The sequence below is a fragment of the Silurus aristotelis genome (assembly GCF_946808225.1).
Source record: "Silurus aristotelis genome assembly, chromosome: 8".
NCBI classification, from domain to species: domain Eukaryota; kingdom Metazoa; phylum Chordata; class Actinopteri; order Siluriformes; family Siluridae; genus Silurus; species Silurus aristotelis.
Genome location: NC_139581.1, coordinates 26,683,108 through 26,705,607, shown reverse-complemented (window position 1 = coordinate 26,705,607; position 22,500 = coordinate 26,683,108). Strand labels below are relative to the sequence as shown.

General features: G+C 36.9%; 1 protein-coding gene across 3 annotated transcripts in view; it reads left to right on the top strand.

Annotated features, from left to right (window-relative positions):
* dscaml1 (Down syndrome cell adhesion molecule like 1) overlaps positions 1-22,500 on the top strand; it is a 120,249-nt gene that overhangs the window by 5,840 nt on the left and 91,909 nt on the right. For all 3 annotated transcript variants that reach the window (XR_014534728.1, XM_083548831.1, XM_083548830.1), the window contains exons 2-3: positions 9,727-10,047; positions 13,980-14,126. Coding sequence is in view for 2 of the 3 variants with exons in the window: in XM_083548831.1 (XP_083404957.1) it covers positions 9,727-10,047; positions 13,980-14,126 (468 nt within the window). In the remaining variant the exon portion in view is untranslated. The remainder of the gene's footprint in view (positions 1-9,726; positions 10,048-13,979; positions 14,127-22,500) is intronic.

Sequence of the window (22,500 nt, the reverse complement as noted above, 5' to 3'; positions counted from 1 at the left end):
AATAAATAATAAATGTATTTTAAGGTAACACAACCAAAATTTTTTATTACAGAACACACACAAGTAGTTTCTCTTACAGCTTTGTTTGAAATACCGCTCTCAAAATGGCCAGTGATACGGCTGGCTTTAAATTCATATAACTTTTGAATTCTTAACACATGAAGGGAAGCTTTATTTACTATTTGAAAATTCGGATATGTCATTTAGTCATAATGTGGGCAGGTCATCATTTGGTACCTTGACTATTTTAATTATATTTAGTCATATACTCGAGCTACAAAATGATGACCTTCTCACATTAGGACTGTATCATAATCACATTAATATTAACTATAAAACTGCATACAGTCCTGTGCCATTCTTGAAATAGATAATAATGTGTCGCACCTCCAAACCTCTGAAATCAATGTATAGTACTATAATAAACTTGTAAAAGAAATGCTTTGTAGTACAATGTCAATACATATGCACATGTACTAATATATAATAATTTTAAAGTGGAACATTTATAAATCTGTAATGAAAATAATATTGTTTGTAGTTGTTGACATTGTGCTGTGAAGAGCATAAAAAAAGAATGCCACAAAATGGCATTCTCACATTCCATAAGAGTTGTGTTAAGTTGAAGGCAATTTTGTGGAAGAAAAAAAGTTAATGGGTATGAAAGATGACAAGGAAAGGGATATATGTTAAACATATGTGCTAAATGACCACATATAGGTAAAATAGGTAGAAGGTGGAAAAATCTACATGGAAACACAGAGAAAGAAAGATGTGAAAAAAAGGAATGCAATTGCAAGAAAATATATTTTGAATTTCTTTTTTTATTGTGGAAATGACAATAAAGTGTTCTGCACCCATTTTTACTGTTACTATGAGTGCGAGAAAGGAAGGAAGAAAACAGACATCATTAACAAAGGGGCTTGGCTTCCCCTGCCTCTCTCCTCGTTTGGCATTTGTGCATATGGCAGGCAAAATGGCGGGGAGCTGCAAGGCTTCGTTAGCCAAAGGATGACAGTCAACTGTAACAAAAGCAGTGCAGACTGGGATATCTCCTTTTATTCCCTTCACCAAGAAACTAAATGAGGCTCAACCCCTCACTGTACAGTATGCACACCCACAACTATGCTGCATGGACTTTTTTTACGAGATGAGGATCTAAATAAGGGTGAAATAATTGTTGAATCAATGTTAAAATTACACACGCAATATAAGGTTATGTAAAGCACTGAAGGATTATATAACCCTAAAACATGAGTGGTAGTATTTGGAATCGATTCATTTTAGAATTAGGGGGTGCAATGAAAGATTAAGTTGATGATTGCAGTTGAGTTGTCTTTTAATGATGTATGCTGTCATTTTCATTTTACATCATTTACCTATAACCATACGATGTAGTATTTAGTACTGAACAACGTAAATAGTTCTTAATTTATTTACAAACAATCTATGCAAATGCTATACACTCACAGCTTTTTCAGTTCAAGGGAATTAGAACCATTAAAAAACAATAAAAACTTTGCTTTTACTTCACAATTTCCTTTTGATTACCATTTTCTTGTCCAGTTTACCCAGCCATATTAAAATGTAATTGAAAAAACAATTTGTCATATATTATTTATTACAGAAAATAATATGATATACTTTTTTTAAATACTTTATTATCTTTATTAGACAACAGGCTTCATGACCTTTTACCACAAATTCATAAATTAATTTATTAACTGTGTGATACAGTGTGTCTTTCTTTCTCTGTTAACTGCAAAGTGAACCTGGATATATACTTAGATGTTGTAAGATGAACAAGTGGGTATAAACAGTATCAACACTGTTTACTCCAGTGTGCAGACCCTTACCCATACCCCCACTGTGAGATTACAGATTTTTCAATCTTTATTATAGGGGATAATGTGGTAGAGTATAATCTGCAAAAGCAAATAGGGTGGAGGAGTCCAGCAAAGTGAGTCGAGCAAAGTGACCTGCTTTTTTTGCCCATTTCCAACAGGATATATCCATTTATCTCACATATTTAATGATATGAATTTTCATGATATCTTTAGATTTTTTTTTTCTCCATTCTCATATAGCAATTTAAGATAGTAGTAGACGTGGTTTCTTAAAAGCCTTATTTTAAAAAACACCCTTGTCTGTGCAATTGTTTTCTGTATTTTTAAGTGCACTTGGAGCTGTCTTTGGTACTGAAGTATGTTGGGCCTCTTCATTTATCTGCAGTGGAAATGCAGTGGATAAAAACAAAGAGCATACAACATGTGATCTTAATATTACCTACCATTGAACATGTGGATTGCTTTGCTCTATAAAGTTGTTTGCGTTCAAAGCAGGCTCTCACTGACATCACAATCACTAATATCTACCAGTCACTGAAGCCTGGTATGTATGTGAGGGTGTTGGGCACCAGTGATTGCATAACACTCTGCCATGATTCTTGTATGCAAGCATGTTCTTACACCTCCAGGGTCCTTTGCCTTTTACCTCTAGGGTCCTGGGTCGATTACTGTCTGTGCACTATTTTACATGATCCCTTGGTGTCCATGTGGATTTATACAATGGTACTCTGCTTTTCTTGCACCTCCCAAAGACCCAGTAGTAGATAGATAGGTGCTTTTTTTTTAATTGCACCTATATATGAATTAGTTGCAGTGTTTTGGAGTTCTGCATATACCGTTACAAGTGAACCTCTTTCTAATTTCCAAGGAAAAGAAAGTAGAGTAGAAGCATAAACCTATTTGATAGTGCATCTCTGTTGATCAAAAATCTAGTCATATCATCAGAACTCTAATTAAATCCAGTGACCTTGTATTTTGACCTTGAGTCATTTTCCATGCAAATATACAATAAAAGCAGCAATATTTTTCATTTGCTCATTTTTGCACAAGACACAACTGCATTTCAGCAAGTTCTAAACCCAATCCTGGCCTAGTTTGATCTGTGTCCATTACATAGAACAACCGCTGTAATCCAACCTCTGTCTGAGGACAGAGAGATGGAAAGGCCCTACACCATGCTGCGATTATCATCCTGGGAAGCCTCTGTGTTGTGTTAAATGTGAAAGGAGATTATATGGTTTTATCTCTGCATCTAGCATACAAATTCCAATCACATAATATATCCTTTCATGTTCTATGGAAGTCAAGTCTTAGAGAGAGTGAGAGAGAGAGAGAGAGAGAGAGAGAGAGAGAGAGAGAGAGACAGAGAGAGAGAGAGAGAGAGAGAGAGAGAGAGAGAGAGAGAGAGAAAGAGAGAGAGAGAGAGAGAGATTTCACCCCCACCCCAGTAAGGGCTTTAATCTCAGACTTCCAATTCTGTTGAGACGTTTACATGTTTTATCCATATCGTAGCATTCATGCATATTTTTATAGGTCACAGTGATTTGTACATTTTAAGAGCTTGTTGTCTTGATGTATATTCAGATATCCTGCATTAAATGTATTTGTATGTCGGTATTGAAAGCTAGTGAAGGGTTTGGTTATCTGTTTTGACCTAAATAGCATAATAACATTCTACTAGTATATATTGGAACACAGAGCAAATCACAAATATGGCAATCATCTAGACATTGTTAATATAATTATAGTGGAGGGCATTCAATTAGTGCAACATAATTTCATTGATCTGATAAATACAAGTGTCTCAGGAAAATAAAAGTACAGTCACAGATGTTAACATTTCAAAGTTCTTCAGAGGAATATTATTGTGCTAGCATTGCATTTTTTTACATAAATGCATTTAAGTTCATTAGCAGTGCCATGACGTATTTATTCTCTTATCTAAATGAATCATTCAGAAAAGCTTTATCTTGATTACTGATTGTTTATCACTTGTTTTACCATTGAGATATCTTTATGGCATCTGGCAGACCCCCTTATCCAGAGCAATTTACATTTATCAGATTCATACAACTGAGCAGCCATAGGGTTAAGTGGCAGGGGTTGTGGCTGGGATTTGAACTTATGACCTTCAGATTCAAATTCTGAGGTTTTAACCACTGAGACACCACCTAAATATTTCTACTGTGATTTGTCTGAAAAGCTAAAAAGCTACTTGGTTGTCAAATTCTACTGTATGTATGTATGTATGTATGTATGTATGTATGTATGTATGTATGTATGTATGTATGTATGTATGTATGTATGTATGTATGTATGTATGTATGTATGTATGTATGTGTATGTACAGTGAGGAAAATAAGTATTTGAACACCCTGCTTTTTTGCAAGTTCTCCCACTTAGAAATCATGGAGGGGTCTGAAATTGTCATCGTAGGTGCATGTCCACTGTGAGAGACATAATCTAAAAAAAAAAATCCAGAAATCACAATATATGATTTTTAAACTATTTATTTGTATGATACAGCTGCAAATACGTATTTGAACACCTGTCTATCAGCTAGAATTCTGACCCTCAAAGACCTGTTAGTCTGCCTTTAAAATGTCCACCTCCACTACATTTATTATCCTAAATTAGATGCACCTGTTTGAGGTCGTTAGCTGCATAAAGACACCTGTCCACCCCATACAATCAGTAAGAATCCAACTACTAACATGGCCAAGACCAAAGAGCTGTCCAAAGACACTAGAGACAAAATTGTACACCTCCATGAGGCTGGAAAGGGCTACGGGGAAATTGCCAAGCAGCTTGGTGAAAAAAGGTCCACTGTTGGAGCAATCATTAGAAAATGGAAGAAGCTAAACATGACTGTCAATCTCCCTCGGACTGGGGCTCCATGCAAGATCTCACCTCGTGGGGCTCAATGATCCTAAGGAGGGTGAGAAATCAGCCCAGAACTACACGGGAGGAGCTGGTCAATGATCTGAAAAGAGCTGGGACCACCGTTTCCAAGGTTACTGTTGGTAATACACTAAGACGTCATGGTTTGAAATCATGCATGGCACGGAAGGTTGCCCTGCTTAAACCAGCACATGTCCAGGCACGTCTTAAGTTTGCCAATGACCATTTGGATGATCCAGAGAAGTCATGGGAGAAAGTCATGTGGTCAGATGAGACCAAAATAGAACTTTTGGGTCATAATTCCACTAAACGTGTTTGAAGGAAGAAGACTGATGAGTACCATCCCAAGAACACCATCCCTACTGTGAAGCATGGGGGTGGTAGCATCATGCTTTGGGGGTGGTTTTCTGCACATGGGACAGGGTGACTGCACTGTATTAAGGAGAGGATGACCGGGGCCATGTATTGCGAGATTTTGGGGAACAACGTCCTTCCCTCAGTTACAGCATTGAAGATGGGTCGAGGCTGGGTCTTCCAACATGACAATGACCTGAAGCACACAGCCAGGATAACCAAGGAGTGGCTCTGTAAGAAGCATATCAAGGTTCTGGCATGGCCTAGCCAGTCTCCAGACCTAAACCCAATAGAGAATCTTTGGAGGAAGCTCAAACTCCGTGTTTCTCAGCGACAGGCCAGAAACCTGACTGATCTAGAGAAGATCTGTGTGGAGGAGTGGGCCAAAATCCCTCCTGCAGTGTGTGCAAACCTGGTGAAAAACTACAGGAAACGTTTGACCTCTGTAATTGCAAACAAACAAATATTAACATTGACTTTCTCAGGTGTTCAAATAATTATTTGCAGCTGTATCATACAAATAAATAGTAAAAAATTAGATTTAGATTTAATTTAGATTATGTCTCTCACAGTGGACATGCACCTACGATGACAATTTCAGACCCCTGCATGATTTTTAAGTGGGAGAACTTGCAAAATAGCAGGGTGTTCAAATACTTATTTTCCTCACTGTATGTATGTATGCACATTGGACATTTTATTTGAAACTTTAAGTCAATCATGTGACAGAAGTGTACCACACAGACACAAGTCAAGAGGTTCAGTTAATATTCACATTAAAATGCCAAAAACAACATGAAAATCTACTTCTCACAGCTTTCTTTCAGACTTACAGAAACCGGATAGGTAAAACTAGAAAAAAGACGGGGGATCTTCAACTGTCCAGTCTGGTTGAACCTGTAATGAATGTGTCTATTCTTAAATTTTATGCTGAGTTTACTGAGAAATTTTACTTATTTGTTCACACATTCACCCTAAAATTGTAGGTCCTAACAAAATGTTGCCACTTCCTCTTGATAAGACAAACACACAAATTGATTCGTTAACCAGCTATATTTAATATTTTGAAGGATTTGGAAATCCTATATAAGTGTGTAAATAAGTGATTTAAAAATAAAATATAACACATAGGTGACAGAAAACCTTTTGCCTTATCATTCATAGATTGTGTTTCGATGCTATAGCCATCTGCTGGCAAGAGTCCAAGAATTGGCTATTTTTTGGGGAAATATATAAAATTTAACAAAAGTGAGTATAGCTCTCACATTTCATGTTCTCAAGGGACAATACTATAAAATAAATATTGGATATGCTTTAGAGTAATCAATGTGAAGCTTTTATATCAGTAAAGATTAACTGTCCTCTGAAAATACAGCCAGTGTACCCTAAGTGAACATGTCAAATTTGTTTCCAAAGTGTAATTATTTTGTATGAGCGTCATTGTTATCTAGCACCTCCTTAATCCTACTGGGCATGGAATTCACCAGAGTTGCACAGGTTGTTGCTGGGATCCTCTTCCACTCCTTCATAATGACATCCCAGAGCTACTGGATGTTAGACACATGGCACTTCTCCACCTTCCACTTGGGGATGCCCCTCAGGTGCTCAATGTCGGTTTGCATAGCCGTTGGCCCAGAGGAAGCCTCTTCTGAAGCTGGCTCACGAAAAAGCTTACAAACAGTTTGCTAAAGACAACCAAGATAAACTTTCTTGGCTCAGATGGTGTTCCGCATGTGTGGTGACGCCCTGGTGCGGAGTACCAGGAAAATTTTGTCTTTCCTACAGTCAAGCATGGTGGTGGTAGCATCATGGTCTGGGGCTGCATGAGTGCTGCTGGTACTGGGGAGCTGCGTTCATTGAGGGAAACATGGATTCCAACATATACTGTGACATTCTGAAGAAGAACATGATGCTGTCCCTTTAGAGTTGAACTGCAGTTTTTCAACATAATTACAACCGCCAACACACCGCCCAGATTTCAACTGCCTTGCTGAAGAAGCCAAACATAAAGGTTATAGAGTAACCGAGTATGTCTCCAGACCTAAACCCTACTAAGCACCTGTGGGGTATCCTTAAGTAGAAGGTGGAGATGTGCCATGTGTCCAACATCCAGCAGTTCCGTATTGTTATTATGCAGTCATTATGCAGGATCCCATATAATACAATTGTTGCTGAAATGTGAGCGTGTTTTCACTTTTGTGGGATCCTGTAGACAAAATAAGGAAGCTATCTCTTTTAAAAGAATATGCAACTTTGACCTGTAAAGCAAAGTGTGTAGCGGTTTAAAACAATATGGTTGGCTGCTTTAATATCAAAACTGGTTGGTGGGTGGGAATATTACTTCAATATCTCATGAGATGGAGACTTATACAGATAGAAGTGCAGATGAGCAGTTTAAATAAAAAGTTTAGGCAAGCAATCCCAAATGATTATGCAAAAGCAAAATGCATAAAAACAGGAAAGATCAGGCAACCTGTAAACAACCAGGCTAGGCAAAATTCACACACAAAAAAAAAAAACAACAACAAAAAAAACAAGAATTGGATTCATGTCAGAACACAGGCTTAGGTACCAAAGAAAGATAGGGAATGCTGAGGTAAATTAATAAAAAGTTTCCTTTAATCTGGGCCTGCAAGTGTGTGTGGTCAGAAACAGTTTAGTGATGGTCAGGGTGACTTACACAAAATGTATGGCACAAGTTAGAGTCAAATCATTTTCTTGTAACCATCACTACGCATCTGTTTTGTAGCCCTTTCTTTAAAGGAGTTATTTCAACTTCCATTCTTTTGACAGCAGGCCACAAGTAAATTTGGTACCTACACCACCTAAGGCAGAGACTGGGCCATCTTTTGAGCTTAAGAGGAACCAGCTGACATTCCGGTTAGCCCACTCAGCCTGGCTATTGTGGAGGGTCTATTTACCTGTGGGATTCCACACCAGGCATTCCAGATGGCCATTTAGCAGTGACGTGATATGGTGAATCATAGAGTTGAAGCCCTGGATAAAGCTCCTGTAAAAGTTTTTGCAGTAGTCCCATCCAAGGCATTGGCCAGTCATCTACAGTGACCACCATTAACTGGTCCATGTACAGTCCATCGAAGATGATGACATAACCATGGAATGAAACTGTGCCTCGGTGCTATAAGATATGGTGGCACCCTCAATAATTAGAGAATTTCTTTTCTCTTTAGCAGGTGCTGAAAAACTGTGTGGAGATGTGGACAGTTGATCTTCAAGTCAGTTCCTTGCTGTTCCCTACAAACTGCAAGTTGATCAACACAGTCAAGGACCTTGTGAAATTGCATGAGAAATCTATCATTATTAAAGCTTGGTTTAAGGTTGACTCTAACAGGACTCACCATTTGCAGGTGAGGGTCACAGCTGTGCTGGTTCTATTGACAACAATAAAAATAGCAGTGTTCTTCCTGGGTCTTTTCCCTTTTTGATTCACTAAGCCTTACATGCTGCATCTGCTTTGGCTTCCAAGGCACACTGGCACTTGGAGAACCATGATTTTCATTGGGTGAGTGGTAGTTGTGAAGCAGAAAATCGAGGTGGATAGCAAGACCTATAAGCACATCAAGGTTTAGCTGTTTATTGCAACATATCAACTATGTGATGATTGAATGACAAAGCCACATTGCTCCAGCCACTGCCTCTGGCTAAGGAGCAAAATTCGGGCACCCACTACATTGGTATCCTTGCTCTCAAGCTTTTGCCCTCAAATGAGTGAACAAACACATGCTGAAACAACTCTGAAACCTTCTTTTTAAACCTGAGGGATGATCTCTGGTTTTAAACTGGCACTGCCCTCTTTGAGCATTGGTAAACAAGTCAGAGAAATTAGTGCTAGGGGCAGCATGGATGTGGTAGCAGTTTGGGGCAGGAGATTTATCTTAGTGTTGAGACAATTGTCATTGCTAGTCCCCAATGAACTGTCTATGAGGCATGATGACTTGCTGCCAAGCCTGGCTCTCTGCTGCTTCCATGTTGCGGCCAAAGTATTCTGTTATGGTATGGGCATTTAGATGCATGCAAAAGCTGGTAGGCAACTGTAATAAAAGGTTTGGTGATTGCGAATGCGGTTGTAGGTGTGATTTCTGGGAAGTGGAATTTAGTGTGGCTATGTGTTGTGGTGGGGGCGTGGTCAAGCACTGGTTTGTGAATGGAGGGCTTAGCCAGAGAATTGAGTGGTAAGGATCACACACCTGCGCATGGTTTTACTATTGAGTGTTCTCTGTTGTAGTGAGTAATGGAGAGGATAAAAGGATAGAGAGGAGTGTGTGTGTGTGTGTGTGTGTGGGGGGGGGTTGTAGGTGTGTCTGTGTGTATGTGTGTGTGTGAGTGTGTGATTGAGTTTGAAAGTGAATGCAAAAAGTGGCTAAAAAAAAAGCTGTGATGTTATACTAAAAATAATAATAAAGGTGTATTAATTGTCTTTCAAAAAAGATCTGCTCCCTATTATCTCAAATTTTTCATAAAAAGTGATGCTTTAAATTGCGTTTAATTATTGAATTAAATAATGATCATGTTTAAAAAAAAAAAAAAGAGTAGTTGTTTATTCTAAAACTAATAACTGTTTGAGAAGAAGTGACTTCTTGTCTGTTTTTGGGCCTTTCATCAGTGAACAGTGAGGATGTGGTCTCGACACGGCTGTACTTTGTAAACGCCTCCCTGCAGAGAGTGACCTTCTCCAGCTCAGTGGGGGTGTCCCTGCCCTGCCCAGCAGGTGGCGCCCCCCATGCAGTCCTCCGCTGGTACCTGGCTACCGGCGATGACATTTACGATGTGCCCCACATCCGCCATGTCCATGCCAATGGCACGCTGCAGCTCTACCCCTTCTCTCCATCTGCCTTCAACAGCTTCATCCATGACAATGACTACTTCTGCACTGCAGAGAACCAGGCTGGCAAGATCCGCAGCCCCAGCATCCGTGTCAAAGCAGGTGAGAAGCTTTTTTATCCATCTGTCTTTTTTATGTTGTTTGTCACTATAAATAACCCTCCACTTTACATTACATTAACAGTGTTAGTGTCACTATATTCAGTGTCAGTATAAATTAGGTTTACATCTGCACTCTAAATTTATGGTCAGCATTATAGAATGTTGGGTTTAGACCCTGGGTTTACACTAAACATCTGCAGTAACAGCAAAACTTGTGGTAGCCATATTGCTAACCTACATAAGAATGTAAGTTCCACATGGGTATCCCAGTGGCCGCCTGTTGACCTGGCTCCTTTAAAAATGCGAGCAGACGACCACGCAGTGCCACAGACAGTTGGCTGAGTATACCTCAGATTCAGTGCCAAGGTCACTTCTTGTGAGTGGGAGTTTTGACCGCCCAGTGACAGCAAGGGATGTCCACAAACACACACACTCTCTCTTTCACACACACACACACACACACACACACACACACACACACACACACACACACACACACACACACACACACACACACACTTATGCCAGCTTGTGCTGATACTGTGCCATTGTCCCTCCTGTCTTCCAGCCTCCATCTGTCCTCAGTGCTCAGAGTTTCTATCTTTCAAAACCTACTTGGTCTACCTATTGCAGATTATTTCTAATGTTCTTGTCAAAAAAGCAAATTTCACTACTGAATACATTTTCCAAGCTCAGTATTTGATCACAAAGGGGGATTAATTACTTACTAACCAGTGGGAATATGGTGATTACTTAAAATCCTTACACTTCTTATTAAGTGCTAAAATACTCCAAAATTCCTCTTAGACCTGACAAGACAGACTATGAGAATACACTAGTCGAAAGTAAACAGCCAATCAGCTTCATCACTTGATTGTTGCCATGGGTACTAGAAAGGGGAGGGGCAGGGTGTGGTGCCCAGTGTCTCAGGTGGCACTGGAGAATGATGACAGTTGACAGCTCATGGTGTGGCACCATCCCCCTCCCTTTTATCCCTCCATCTCTCACACTCTCTGGCTTTCTTTCATACTCCCTCATTCTCATCCTCCTTTGTTTCCTCATCCACTCCTCTACATGCTGATCATGTGCAGAGACACCTGTGTGGATAGCTTAACATTTATTTTTCTTTTTTTAAGTGGTCTCCATCTTTCTCTCTCTCTCTCTCTCTCTCTCTCTCTCTCTCTCTCTCTCTCTCTCTCTTCCCTTAAAGCATATTACATAACCTAATGGTTTATGTACATAAAAGCAACCCATTTTTTTTATGCTACCCGACACATAACAGGTAACATCACCACCTTAACATGCAATTACAATAGTAGAATAAAAATAGCAGAGCTAATTATAAAACAAAGTAAAGCAAAAAAAAAAAAAAAAAAGTTGGTCAAGATGTTTTAAATTAGAGCATGTTTTTAGCATTTTACCAAAAAGTAGGTGGGCATGGATGTTTACTTACAGTATATATTCACCTATCTGCTTCCAGACAGGTACAAAAGCCAAAACGTATGAATTATGCAAGAACTTGTCACATCCAGGGAGTGACCAGTGATGATGGACTTAATGATTTTGCATCAAGGCCAACTAAAGCTTTGGAAATTCTTGTAGCCATTTCCCTCTGTAGTACTTTTTGACAAGAGCACAGAATGAAGTCTTATATGTAAGAAGGTTGTATCTCATTGGTTAAGGCATTGGACTCTGGATCGGAAGGTCATAGGTTCAAATCCCAGCACCACCAAGCTGCTTCTGCTGGGCTCTTGAGCAAGGCCTTTAAACCTAAACTAATCAGTTGTAAGTTGCTCTGGATAAATGCTATAAATGTAAGAGCATGAATTAAGCTCATGACTGCACAGTTGTGTGCCCCATTATAAAAGGGTGTGCTCACTTATGTAACAGTTTTCTTATGTAACAGTTTTATTTTTATTTTTTTTCATTGGTGCACTGAAATGTTTCTGTTTGCTTTTTATTTGGTTCAAATATCTGTGAAAAAAAATACAAACATACAACTTTAACAGAGGTGTGTAGACTTTTTTATTTCCACTGTACATACTCTGACAAGATTCTATGTTTATAGTGGTGGTAGGAATAGATTTTCATTTGGATGTGAATGTTTTTCTAAATACTTTCAAGGTATTTTGTGTATACTTTTTGGCTTTGGTAGCCAAAGATAGCTTTGTAGATTTGAGAAATTATGGCAAAAATGGTTTTAAAACAAATCAATGAATTGGGAATAAGCAATTGGGAAAAATTGTAATGTGACTGTCCTTTAATGCACCTTGTTTATTCAACCTGATTTCTTTTTTCTGTCTTCTTGTTGTAAATCACATGAATACATAAATCTGGTATTTGGTTCCTTTCGAGTAAATTATTTAAATGATAGTGATACCTCTGTTCTCTCAGTGCCCATGAAAGCAGAAGGTGCACCAAACTGGGTTTGAGTCTGTTTCTAAGCAACGCATTGAGCACAGTCAAGCATCAGTAAGATTCAAATGAAGGAGTACATTGAGTGATTTGATTTAGGCCTATTAGACCTAAACTATACATAGACATAAACAATATGTTAATACATTGTTACACATTAAAACAAAACATAATGGCACTATGCAAGTTTTTAGTAGACATGAAGCTACACAACATAATTATATAACACATTAGCCACTTTAACACTACTTATCTTTGGAAATCTGATATACTGTGTATTCCAGGACAAGCAGTCAATCAAGAAGTTAATAAATGATATGAGAATACAGAGGCCAGAGAGCAAGGAACCTCTATTGATTGCTTCTATTGATTCATATCCCTGCTGCATCAGTAAAACGCTGTTTAGTTACCAGTGGACAAAAGAAATTATTTATGGCAAAAGTTTATGTATATAGATAATGTAAGTTTATGTAAGTATATGGTTAGGTGTATAACACCTTATATTCCAGCCTTGATGATCACACAAGAAAACTGGTTTCTGTCTCTGTGGGGGACAATGTCGCCTGGCACAAACTATTATTAATGACCAAGAAACCATGCCTGCAGGCAAGGCGTTAATTATGTCCAGGTTTGGGTTGGGGGTTGTGCCAATTCTTTGAATTTGTTCATGCTTCTCTAAACCATTATAGTACCAGCTTATTATTTGTCTCAAAGCATATTATTTGGTAACTGCTTTTAATCATTTTTTCAACTATAATTAAACTAAAGGAAATGTGTTGTATGTTATTATGAGTGTGAGTAATCAAATCTGTATCTTTTGGTTTTTTTTTGGATTTTAAAGAAAATCAAACAACACGCTTCCTGCCAGTATGAATCCAAAAGCACTGAGTTTACTATGAGATGTTAAATGTTGAATCTGTACAGGGAATTGCTAGAATGAAAACGCCCTTGCACTGCCTCCCACAAAGAAACACGGGAGCAATTACAATCCCCAGGTAAATAGAGGTTGATGAGGAAAAGACAACAAATTGAAAGTCCAAAATTAAAACAAAATTTCGCACCTCTTCTAATCCATTGCTGGTCCCCAGTTGCACTTTAATCAAAATTCCTTGTTTGCAAACAGTGATTCTTTAATATCTCATCTCTTTCCCACATTGATCTTGTTCTGTTTGTGAGGAAATGGTAACATGTCAGGCATTTCATGTTTGTGGGAGTTGCAAGAAATGTGTACACCCAAGTTACGAGTGATTTTTTATTTCGAAAATTAAGAAACTCACATTTCTTATTACAATTACCGACTACATAAACATAAAACACACTATATCATAATCATACAGAAAATTTTATTGACTTATTCTGGAATTGAAATGAAATCTAGGTCCTGAGATTTTGGCTCTCTTTGTTCTATATATTAATTTTCTAATCATTTTTAATTATAATATTTTTACCTTTAACATTATAGAAAACAGATATTACCAAGTGATTGTTAAACCTACTTCTTCTTTTGTTTACACATAGTGTTCAGGGAGCCATACACGGTTCGTGTGGCCGATCAGCGGTCCATGCGGGGCAACGTGGCTGTCTTCAAGTGCCTCATTCCTTCAGCCGTGCAGGAGTATGTCAGTGTGGTCTCCTGGGAAAAGGACACGGTTGCCATCGTGCCAGGTAGGATTGCAGCCGCATACTTTCTTAAATAGTGCTAAGTCTTATTAATGACACAAGGGAATCTGCTTCACTGCATTAGTTCTTGATAGGATGGCAGTTTGACAAATGAAACATACAACATTCTAACAAGGAAAATTGTGCAAGAATGATCACTCAGGCTGAACAATCAATCTGCATTGTATCTTAGTATGTCCATGTGAGAGCAATATTGTATATATATATATATATACTATAGTATATATATTATATTATATAAACATACTTGTGGTAACGTTAACATCCAAAAAGCTTTTGGACAGCATCATTTTCTATTTCGCTTTTAGACACATCTTATGGAAGTCTATGAAGAAAACATGAATTGATTCTTAATTAAAATGTAGCAGACATCATGTTCTGATTTTAGACTAGCTAGGAGACCTATGCAACCCTCAGTAGGGTTTTACGAAGTATTTGTAATCAGCCTTAATTCATTTGGCTTTTTTTATTTTTATGTCTCCCATTTTGTCTGTATGGAGGAGGTAGGCGAAATGATCCAATTAAACAAAAGTGCATTTTGCCTGTGTATCATAGAAAACAACATAGAATCATCCAGGAAAACAAGAAGCCAAAGGACTTTGTTTCTATTACTCAAATTTTGCCCAAACAGAGCAAGATTATGATGTATTTCTGCATTGCTCACCAACTTTATGGTGTCTACATAAATTAAATACAAATTCTTTCTGTAAAGATTTTGAAAACTGAACAAATATTAAAATTAAACACACACCTATGCGATATAATACATAAGCTGAGTAAACATAATCATGTAACTTTTTGACATTTGTTAAGGTTTTTATGTTGATTAATGTAATAATTAATATCAGTAAATTACTGTGTAAGGCAATAACTCTACACTTACTTTTTCACTCTGCTTCTTGTGACTTGTTTGAGTTTTAATTACATTTTAATCTCTTCTTTTGTTTTATTAATTTCTTTTTTTTTAATTAATATCAAAAATATTGAAGGTGGATCTTCTGTGCCAGTTTTGAAAATTTCCTGAGTCAAGACACACCACATTTAAATAAACTGTGCACATGCTGTTTTAGTCTTTTCAGTAAGCTGACTGGTAACCTTAATTCAATATATCCCTGTCCAACTTCTAACTATTGCTGTACCTCAACTTGCATAATTACAGAAAATTTTTATTATTTACTACCCTTAAATAATCCACAAGAATGGTATTCAGGTTAATTTCAAAGAGTTTGAAGCTGACATGAGACCATTACTCAGTAACTATATAGTACTCTTGTACTTATAGTACACTTGTACTATATAGTTACTGAGTAATGGTCTCATGTCAGCTTCAAACTTTTTGAAATTAACCTGAATACCATTCTTGTGGATTATTTAAGGGTAGTAAATAATTAAAATTTTCTTCAAAAGCTCTTTAAAAAATGTTAAGAGCTTGTAAAATACTATTTAAATCAATAAGATAGATAGATAGATAGATAGATAGATAGATAGATAGATAGATAGATAGATAGATAGATAGATAGATAGATAGATAGATAGATGGATAGATGGGTAGATGGATAGATAGATAGATAGATAGATAGATAGATAGATAGATAGATAGATAGATAGATAGATAGATAGATAGATAGATAGATAGATAGACAGACAGACAGACAGACAGACAGACAGACAGACAGACAGACAGACAGACAGATATAAAATTTCATATATTCCAGCAGCACAAACATCAAAAAGTATACTAAATGCAATTTACATTGTATATAAAACATAAAGAGAATAAATATATAGACATAATATATAAGGAAACAATGTTTGTTTACTCACTGTAAACATTACTTATACATCAACATACTTGAGGTGAATTAAAGTGACAGTGCAGTGCAAACATTATCTAATTGAACATTGTAAACAGTGTAACAGGAGGAGAGTGAAAGGCGGTGCATGTGGTTGTAATTAGTGGGTGCTGGTTCAAATATCATTGAATGAGCTAATCCTAAAACTCGCTCAATGCATAGTATTGTGTAGTTTGATCAATATACCTCCTGTAGGTCTCCATTTTACATCTGAGCTGAATGAGTCTTTTGCTAAATAAGCCCAGCTATTTTATAAGTAGGTCATGGAGGGGATGCTGTTTATTGTACAAAATAGCTGTGAGTTCACTGAGTGTCCTCTTTTCCACCACCACCTTAAGACTGTCCAGTGAGCAGCCCAAGACAGAGGTAGTCTTCTTGATCAGCATGTCCATATTGCTACAAATAAGACTGCACTGGCTACCACAGGCTGGTAGATGATCCCCAGCATCTTACTGCAAACATTATAGAAATTGAGCTTCCTCAGAAACTAGAATCTGCTCATCCCCCTTCTGTACACAGCTTCTAAATTGAACTTTCAGTCCACCAGATGGTAATAAGATGATGGTTGTGGTCATCTGGAGAGGTTGAATGGTGTCAAAAAAACTTGAAAATGTAAGAAAGATACAGTATATAACTGCATCATCCACACCTATCTGTTCTTGGTAAGCAGACCAGAGGATCCACAAAACCACTAGTATTTTAAGAACTTTCATGGCATGTGATGTGAGAGCTATGGGTCTGTAATTGTATAGAGATGAGGGAATTATCTTATTTGGTAGAGGAACCAGGTACTTGCACTTTATAAAGGCTCAGGTTGAGGAGGTGCTGGAGGTTTACACACAGTTGGTTAGGCTCCTAGTACCCTTGTCCTGATTTTGTCAGGCCCCACAGGTTTTCTACTAAGCTTCAGCTTTTCTATCGCTCATCTCTCTCCTATTCGGGCTAGGACCTGGCACAGATAGGTGTGGGGGTGACAAAAAAGGCAAGGTGATGAAGCATGAACTGTTGTAAGGTGAGCAGGAAATAATTGTTGCAGACAACTGGGTACAAAAAGTTATTTGATCTAGACTATTAAGGGATGTTGAAAAATGGTGTTGGTAAATATAGTTGACCATAAAAGCACAAAGACCATGGAAAATACCTGGAGATGTCAGCTATTATCAGAGAAATTAGTTTGAATGAAGGACAAATAAGTAAAGCAATGCCGTGTACATTTAATTACTATTATTAATTAACATTATTGAATCTAATGATTACATAATTATATTTGATTTATTTAAATTACATAGCATTAATGATGTTTCATAAAATATTTGGTAATATAAAATTAAGCATTTAGATATAAATAGATTTGAAATAAATTGATCTACTGGTAACTAGACATTAAATTGGTGTAGGTCTATAGTTAATTAATTAATAAATAGTAAAAAAAAATTTATATATGGGCATCCCTTACTAGACATAACTTTACTAGTCAAGCACTTAATTTGGACCCAGTTGTTAAGGGAAGAAAGCTGTTGTTAAAGTGGTCAGTTAAAGTGATCAGTTAACTAATGCTGGTACAGCAGGACTTGAATGCAGCATTTGCTATTATTGACACTGAAATCTTCTTGTAAAGGTTTGAAGAGTTTTTGCCTGGTTTAGATTTTATATTACAGACTGTTACTGGGGCAGAATGAGGCAGACCAGTGGGACATCTCCTCTCAATTCAGAAGAGCCAAAGCACTAATTTCAGGCTGTCCCAGATTGCCAAGCTCCTCAACGTGTCATGGGAAGTAAACCCAAAACCCTGTGTAGAATCCTTATTTCTACTACTTTTCATCATAACCTTTTTTTTGTGTAGGTCACCCAAAGTAAGTAATCACAGGCATCATAAGAGGAATAGACTGTTCTCTTTTTTAATTCTGTATGAGATTCCAGAGAACTCAGGCAACAACAGAGGCAATGCTCCAATGCAGCAAAGATAAGATAAGATAAGATAAGATAAGATAAGATAAGATAAGATAAGATAAGATAAGATAAGATAAGATAAGATAAGATAAGATCAAAAACCAATGAATGTCCTAGTGGTGATCATTTTTATTTTACATTTTTATTTTAAAATGTAACCCCTAGGCAAACATACAGGACACATCTCCAAAATCAAATATCAAATTATTTTCTTGATTAGAAATTAGACACACCCGTGATGAAATATCAACATTTTCACACCCACTTTTAATGGTTTTTACTTTAGGAAATAAAGTGGACAGAACTCTTGCTGAGCTCATAATTACAATGATTGCATATAGCAGTGATTAAGATACTTTAAGATACTCAAAAAAATGTCAAGGCAAAGCCTTCTTTAAATCAGCCAAACACATGCAGACTGGATGCAATGATTTCTATAATACTTTCTTAAAAATGTGTCAAAAATAATAAGCGGGTTCACTGTTACACAGTATGGTAAAGCCTGCATTGTTTTTTTTCAGAATTTTCTATGCCAAGTCCAAGTCACAGTATACATTGCATGCCATCTCTTAATAGCCATTTGACCCAACCCTCAATCTTGCAGGTGTTTTTTTTTTTATTTGTAATTTTTAATACATTTATCACATTTGTTGCCAGGTGCCCTTATTCAGAGCAACCTAAAATGTTCTCATTTATACAACTGAGCAGTTGAGGATTATTTAAGGGCCCAGCAGTGTTAACTTGGTGTTACTATGATTTAAACTCATGACTATCCAATCAGAAGGCAGCATCTAAACCATTCACCTACCATTCAATATGGCGGTGTCTGAGTGGCAGCATGTTGCAACAGCTTCCTCTTCACTATCACTTCAATTTCTATATGAGCTTGTTCAAATACATGTGTAGCCCAGTCAGCAGGCTGTAATCTGCAGACAATAACATCTTACCTGGCTCTATAACTCTAAATTTGGCCTGCAACAGCTTTCATGGAGGACTTAAGAATTGCTGACCTTTCCTCTCAGATCTGTTCATCAAGTCTGCCCATATTGGAAACATTGAGATCTGATTTACAGTTTGGATGTCACAAACATTGGTAAACATTATATGGTGGTTTCTAATGTTCTTCATGTACCCAACATCTCTAAAACTAATATAGATAAACATAGCTAAAATTAGAAATGCACTCACCTTTGATGCTTATGAAAATAGTACATACTTATACTAGTTATAGGTTGTAACATGTTGCTGGCTGGCTGCCTCTTTATGTAAGCTTCACCAGAAAGATCACCAGAAGCATTATAGCTCACCCTGAATCTTTTTTTTTTATATATATATATATATATATATATATATATATATATATATATATATATATATATATATATATATATATATATATATATACCATGCACAGTTTAATTATTTTTACTCGTAAAAATGTTTCAAAACATGACAATATCGGTACATGGTAATACTATGCTGTGTAAATTGACAGCAGCTACATCTCCATTAATGGAATTTGGCAGATGCCCATATACAAAGCAACATACCAGTTGAGGTTTAAGGGCCTTGCTCAAGGGCCCTGCAGTGGCAGCTTGGTAGTGCTGGGATTTGAACTTGGAACCTTTTAAGCCAGGCTCCATTACCTTAACCACTGAGCTATCACCTTCCACCCACAGCACCTCTAACAGAAATGACAGAAATATGAATGTATTTCATAGTTAATAATCAAACCAAGGCAAATGGAAAACCATATTCAGCAAAAATAATTCAGAGGAGCATCTTGAATTATTGAAAAATTTAAAATGATTTAAAGAGTATCTTCTAAGTTTCTTGTTTTTAGAAATTATGGATAATACTCTATTAAGTAATGTTATGTTTTAGTGCTTAACTTGTTTAGTGTTACAATATATTTAAATGTTGAAGGTCTAGATGTCAGAGTTTCAAGAATAGCAATGTAATATATATATGTAGTTTCAGCCCTATTTGTGTGTGTGTGTGTGTGTGTGTGTGTGTGTGTGTGTGTGTGTGTGTGTGTGTGTGTGTGTGTGTGTGTGTGTGTGTGTGTGTTATATTGATTTACTGATTTGCTGTTAGATATATGTGTTCACACATGATATTTTACTGTGGATGTAAGATAACAGTTAATGTAGATTTAATATACACAGGGTGTGTGTGCGGTTACACTCGTAAAGCATTATTGACTTTTACTGCATTCTTCCATTCTTTGTTGTGTTGTGTCCAGCTGTGGATTGCCTCTTAATTGATTAACTGGTTGTATAATAAATTAATTAAAGGTCACGCTTTCATATCTGCAAAACAACACTATGCTCTTTGACTTATTTAAAGATGATCATCGATAGAATGGCAATAATGATGAGAAAATTCTATAATTGTCTGTTTAGGACTAGGATTTATTATTTATTGTTTGTTCTTCTGTTTTCTGGTATCCAGATATTTATATCTACTTGTAACACTTTTATAGCTGTGCTTCCTTCTGGTTTTTTTTTCCACCTCGTTTAATTGTCCCTAAATTAATACCATTAGTAAACTGTACACCTTATTATATTATGATGTGTACCATTACTTTTCCCATTTCATTGACATTGACACACACCTATGCACATATTGTTTTTTCTCTTGAGAGTTCTAAGTTAAGATATAATGAAGTGTCTGGCAAGCTTTTGGATTACATTTACTCTATTGATAGATATATGGTAATGACATGTTAAGACCTTTAGATTTAAAATAAGTGAGTCACTCCACATAACATGGTGAAGAAAGTAACAGAAAAGGGGGAAAATATGCCTAAATGATCAAAACTGTATTTAATGAAATTACCAAAAATGATTTATTTGACAGTATTGCATTCATTAAATACATATAGAAATTAATAATAAAAAAAAAATATTATGCAGTGTATATATACAACATATTTTAACATGTTAACAGTTTGGGAAAATATTTTAGACAATCTGAACCACTGGAGTATATTGAAGGTGCTCTAATGGATTTTATATCCATCAGTACCAGATTAATTACCTGACTTTTTTAAATCTCAAGTGATCAGGAATGCCAATGTTCAGTACACAAATATTTACAGGACATGATTCAGAATCCATGTTGGTAAATAAAACATGGGTACTGAGAATCGCTGGAAATTATGTACATTTAGAGCAGAAATTGAAATCATTATATAACTATGGTAGTATTCAGGACAATGTTAATAAGAAAATAGTAAAGTAAAATGTTAATAGTTTATTTTGATTAAGTGGCAAAATGGAAAGTAAATAAACAGAAGAAAAATCTGTTTCTCCCCTTGCCTCACAACATCATACATTCTTCTAGGTAAACTTGCACACAGTTTCTAAAGGAACTCGGCTGGTAGGTTGTTCAAACATCTTGTAGAATTAACCACAGATCTTCTGTAATGGGAGCTGCATCAAATCTTTCTGTCTGTTAATGTAATCCCAGACAGATTTGATAATGTTGAGATCAGTGCTCTGTAGGAACCATTACTTCCAGAACTCCTTGTTCTTCTGTAAGTTGAAGATAGTTCTTAACATTGGCTGTAATTTTGGGGTCATTGTCCTGCCAATCAAAAACCTCCCTGATGGTACTGCACAGTGTAAAATATCTTCCTGTATTTCTCACCATTGAGAACATTAATCCTGACCAAGTTATTGATTCCATTTGCAGTCTGAAACTTTAAAGGAACCTCTACCATACTTTACTGTTGCCTGCAGACACGTATTATTGTACTGCTTTCCAGCTATTCGGTGAGCAACTTGCTTCCAGCTGCAGCCAAATATTTCCGATTTTAACTCATCATTCCAGAGCACCTGCTGCAATTCTTCTGCACCTGAATAGAGCCCGTTAGCCTTGTTTCCATGTTGAAGGTAAGGCTTTTTGGACACATTTCTTCTATGAAGAACACTTCTGGACAGATTTCCCAGGACAGTGGGTGGGCTTACGTAGGTCCTACTGGTTTCCACCAGTTCTTTGCTAAAGTCACTGCTGGACATATTCTGTTAAAGGGAAGTAAGCAAATGTGTTTTTTATTCTGCTGCATTAAGTTTCCTTAGCCAATCCACTGTGTCTCTGGTCCTAAACATTGCCAATTTCTTTATGCTTCAAAATTGGATGGCACATCTTGAAACCTCTCTGCTTTAAAATCTTTTACCTGGGAGAGACATTGCTGATGCAGTATAACTACCTTGTGTCTGTGCTTAGTCTTTCCATAATGTATGACATGAAACTCCCTTCCAGATCTCACCTTAGGCTGTGTTTACTTGGCATGAACATACGATCTGTGTCTGGATGTTGTCCACATACACATTGAAAAAAAAAGTGTAAACGCGCTTCTTATCGGAATGTTTTCCAATCAGCGTGTCCTGGTCCAAAAGTAGTCGAGGACACATTGTGCTCGGCTCTTAGTGAAATGTGAAAGCAATCCAGCCACCATGTCTGCATTTGCAGGTCAACATCACGCAAAAACCCCACCCCCATACTACCGCTAAATGCAGCTGTGTGGTTTTCAGTACAATCAAGGGCGG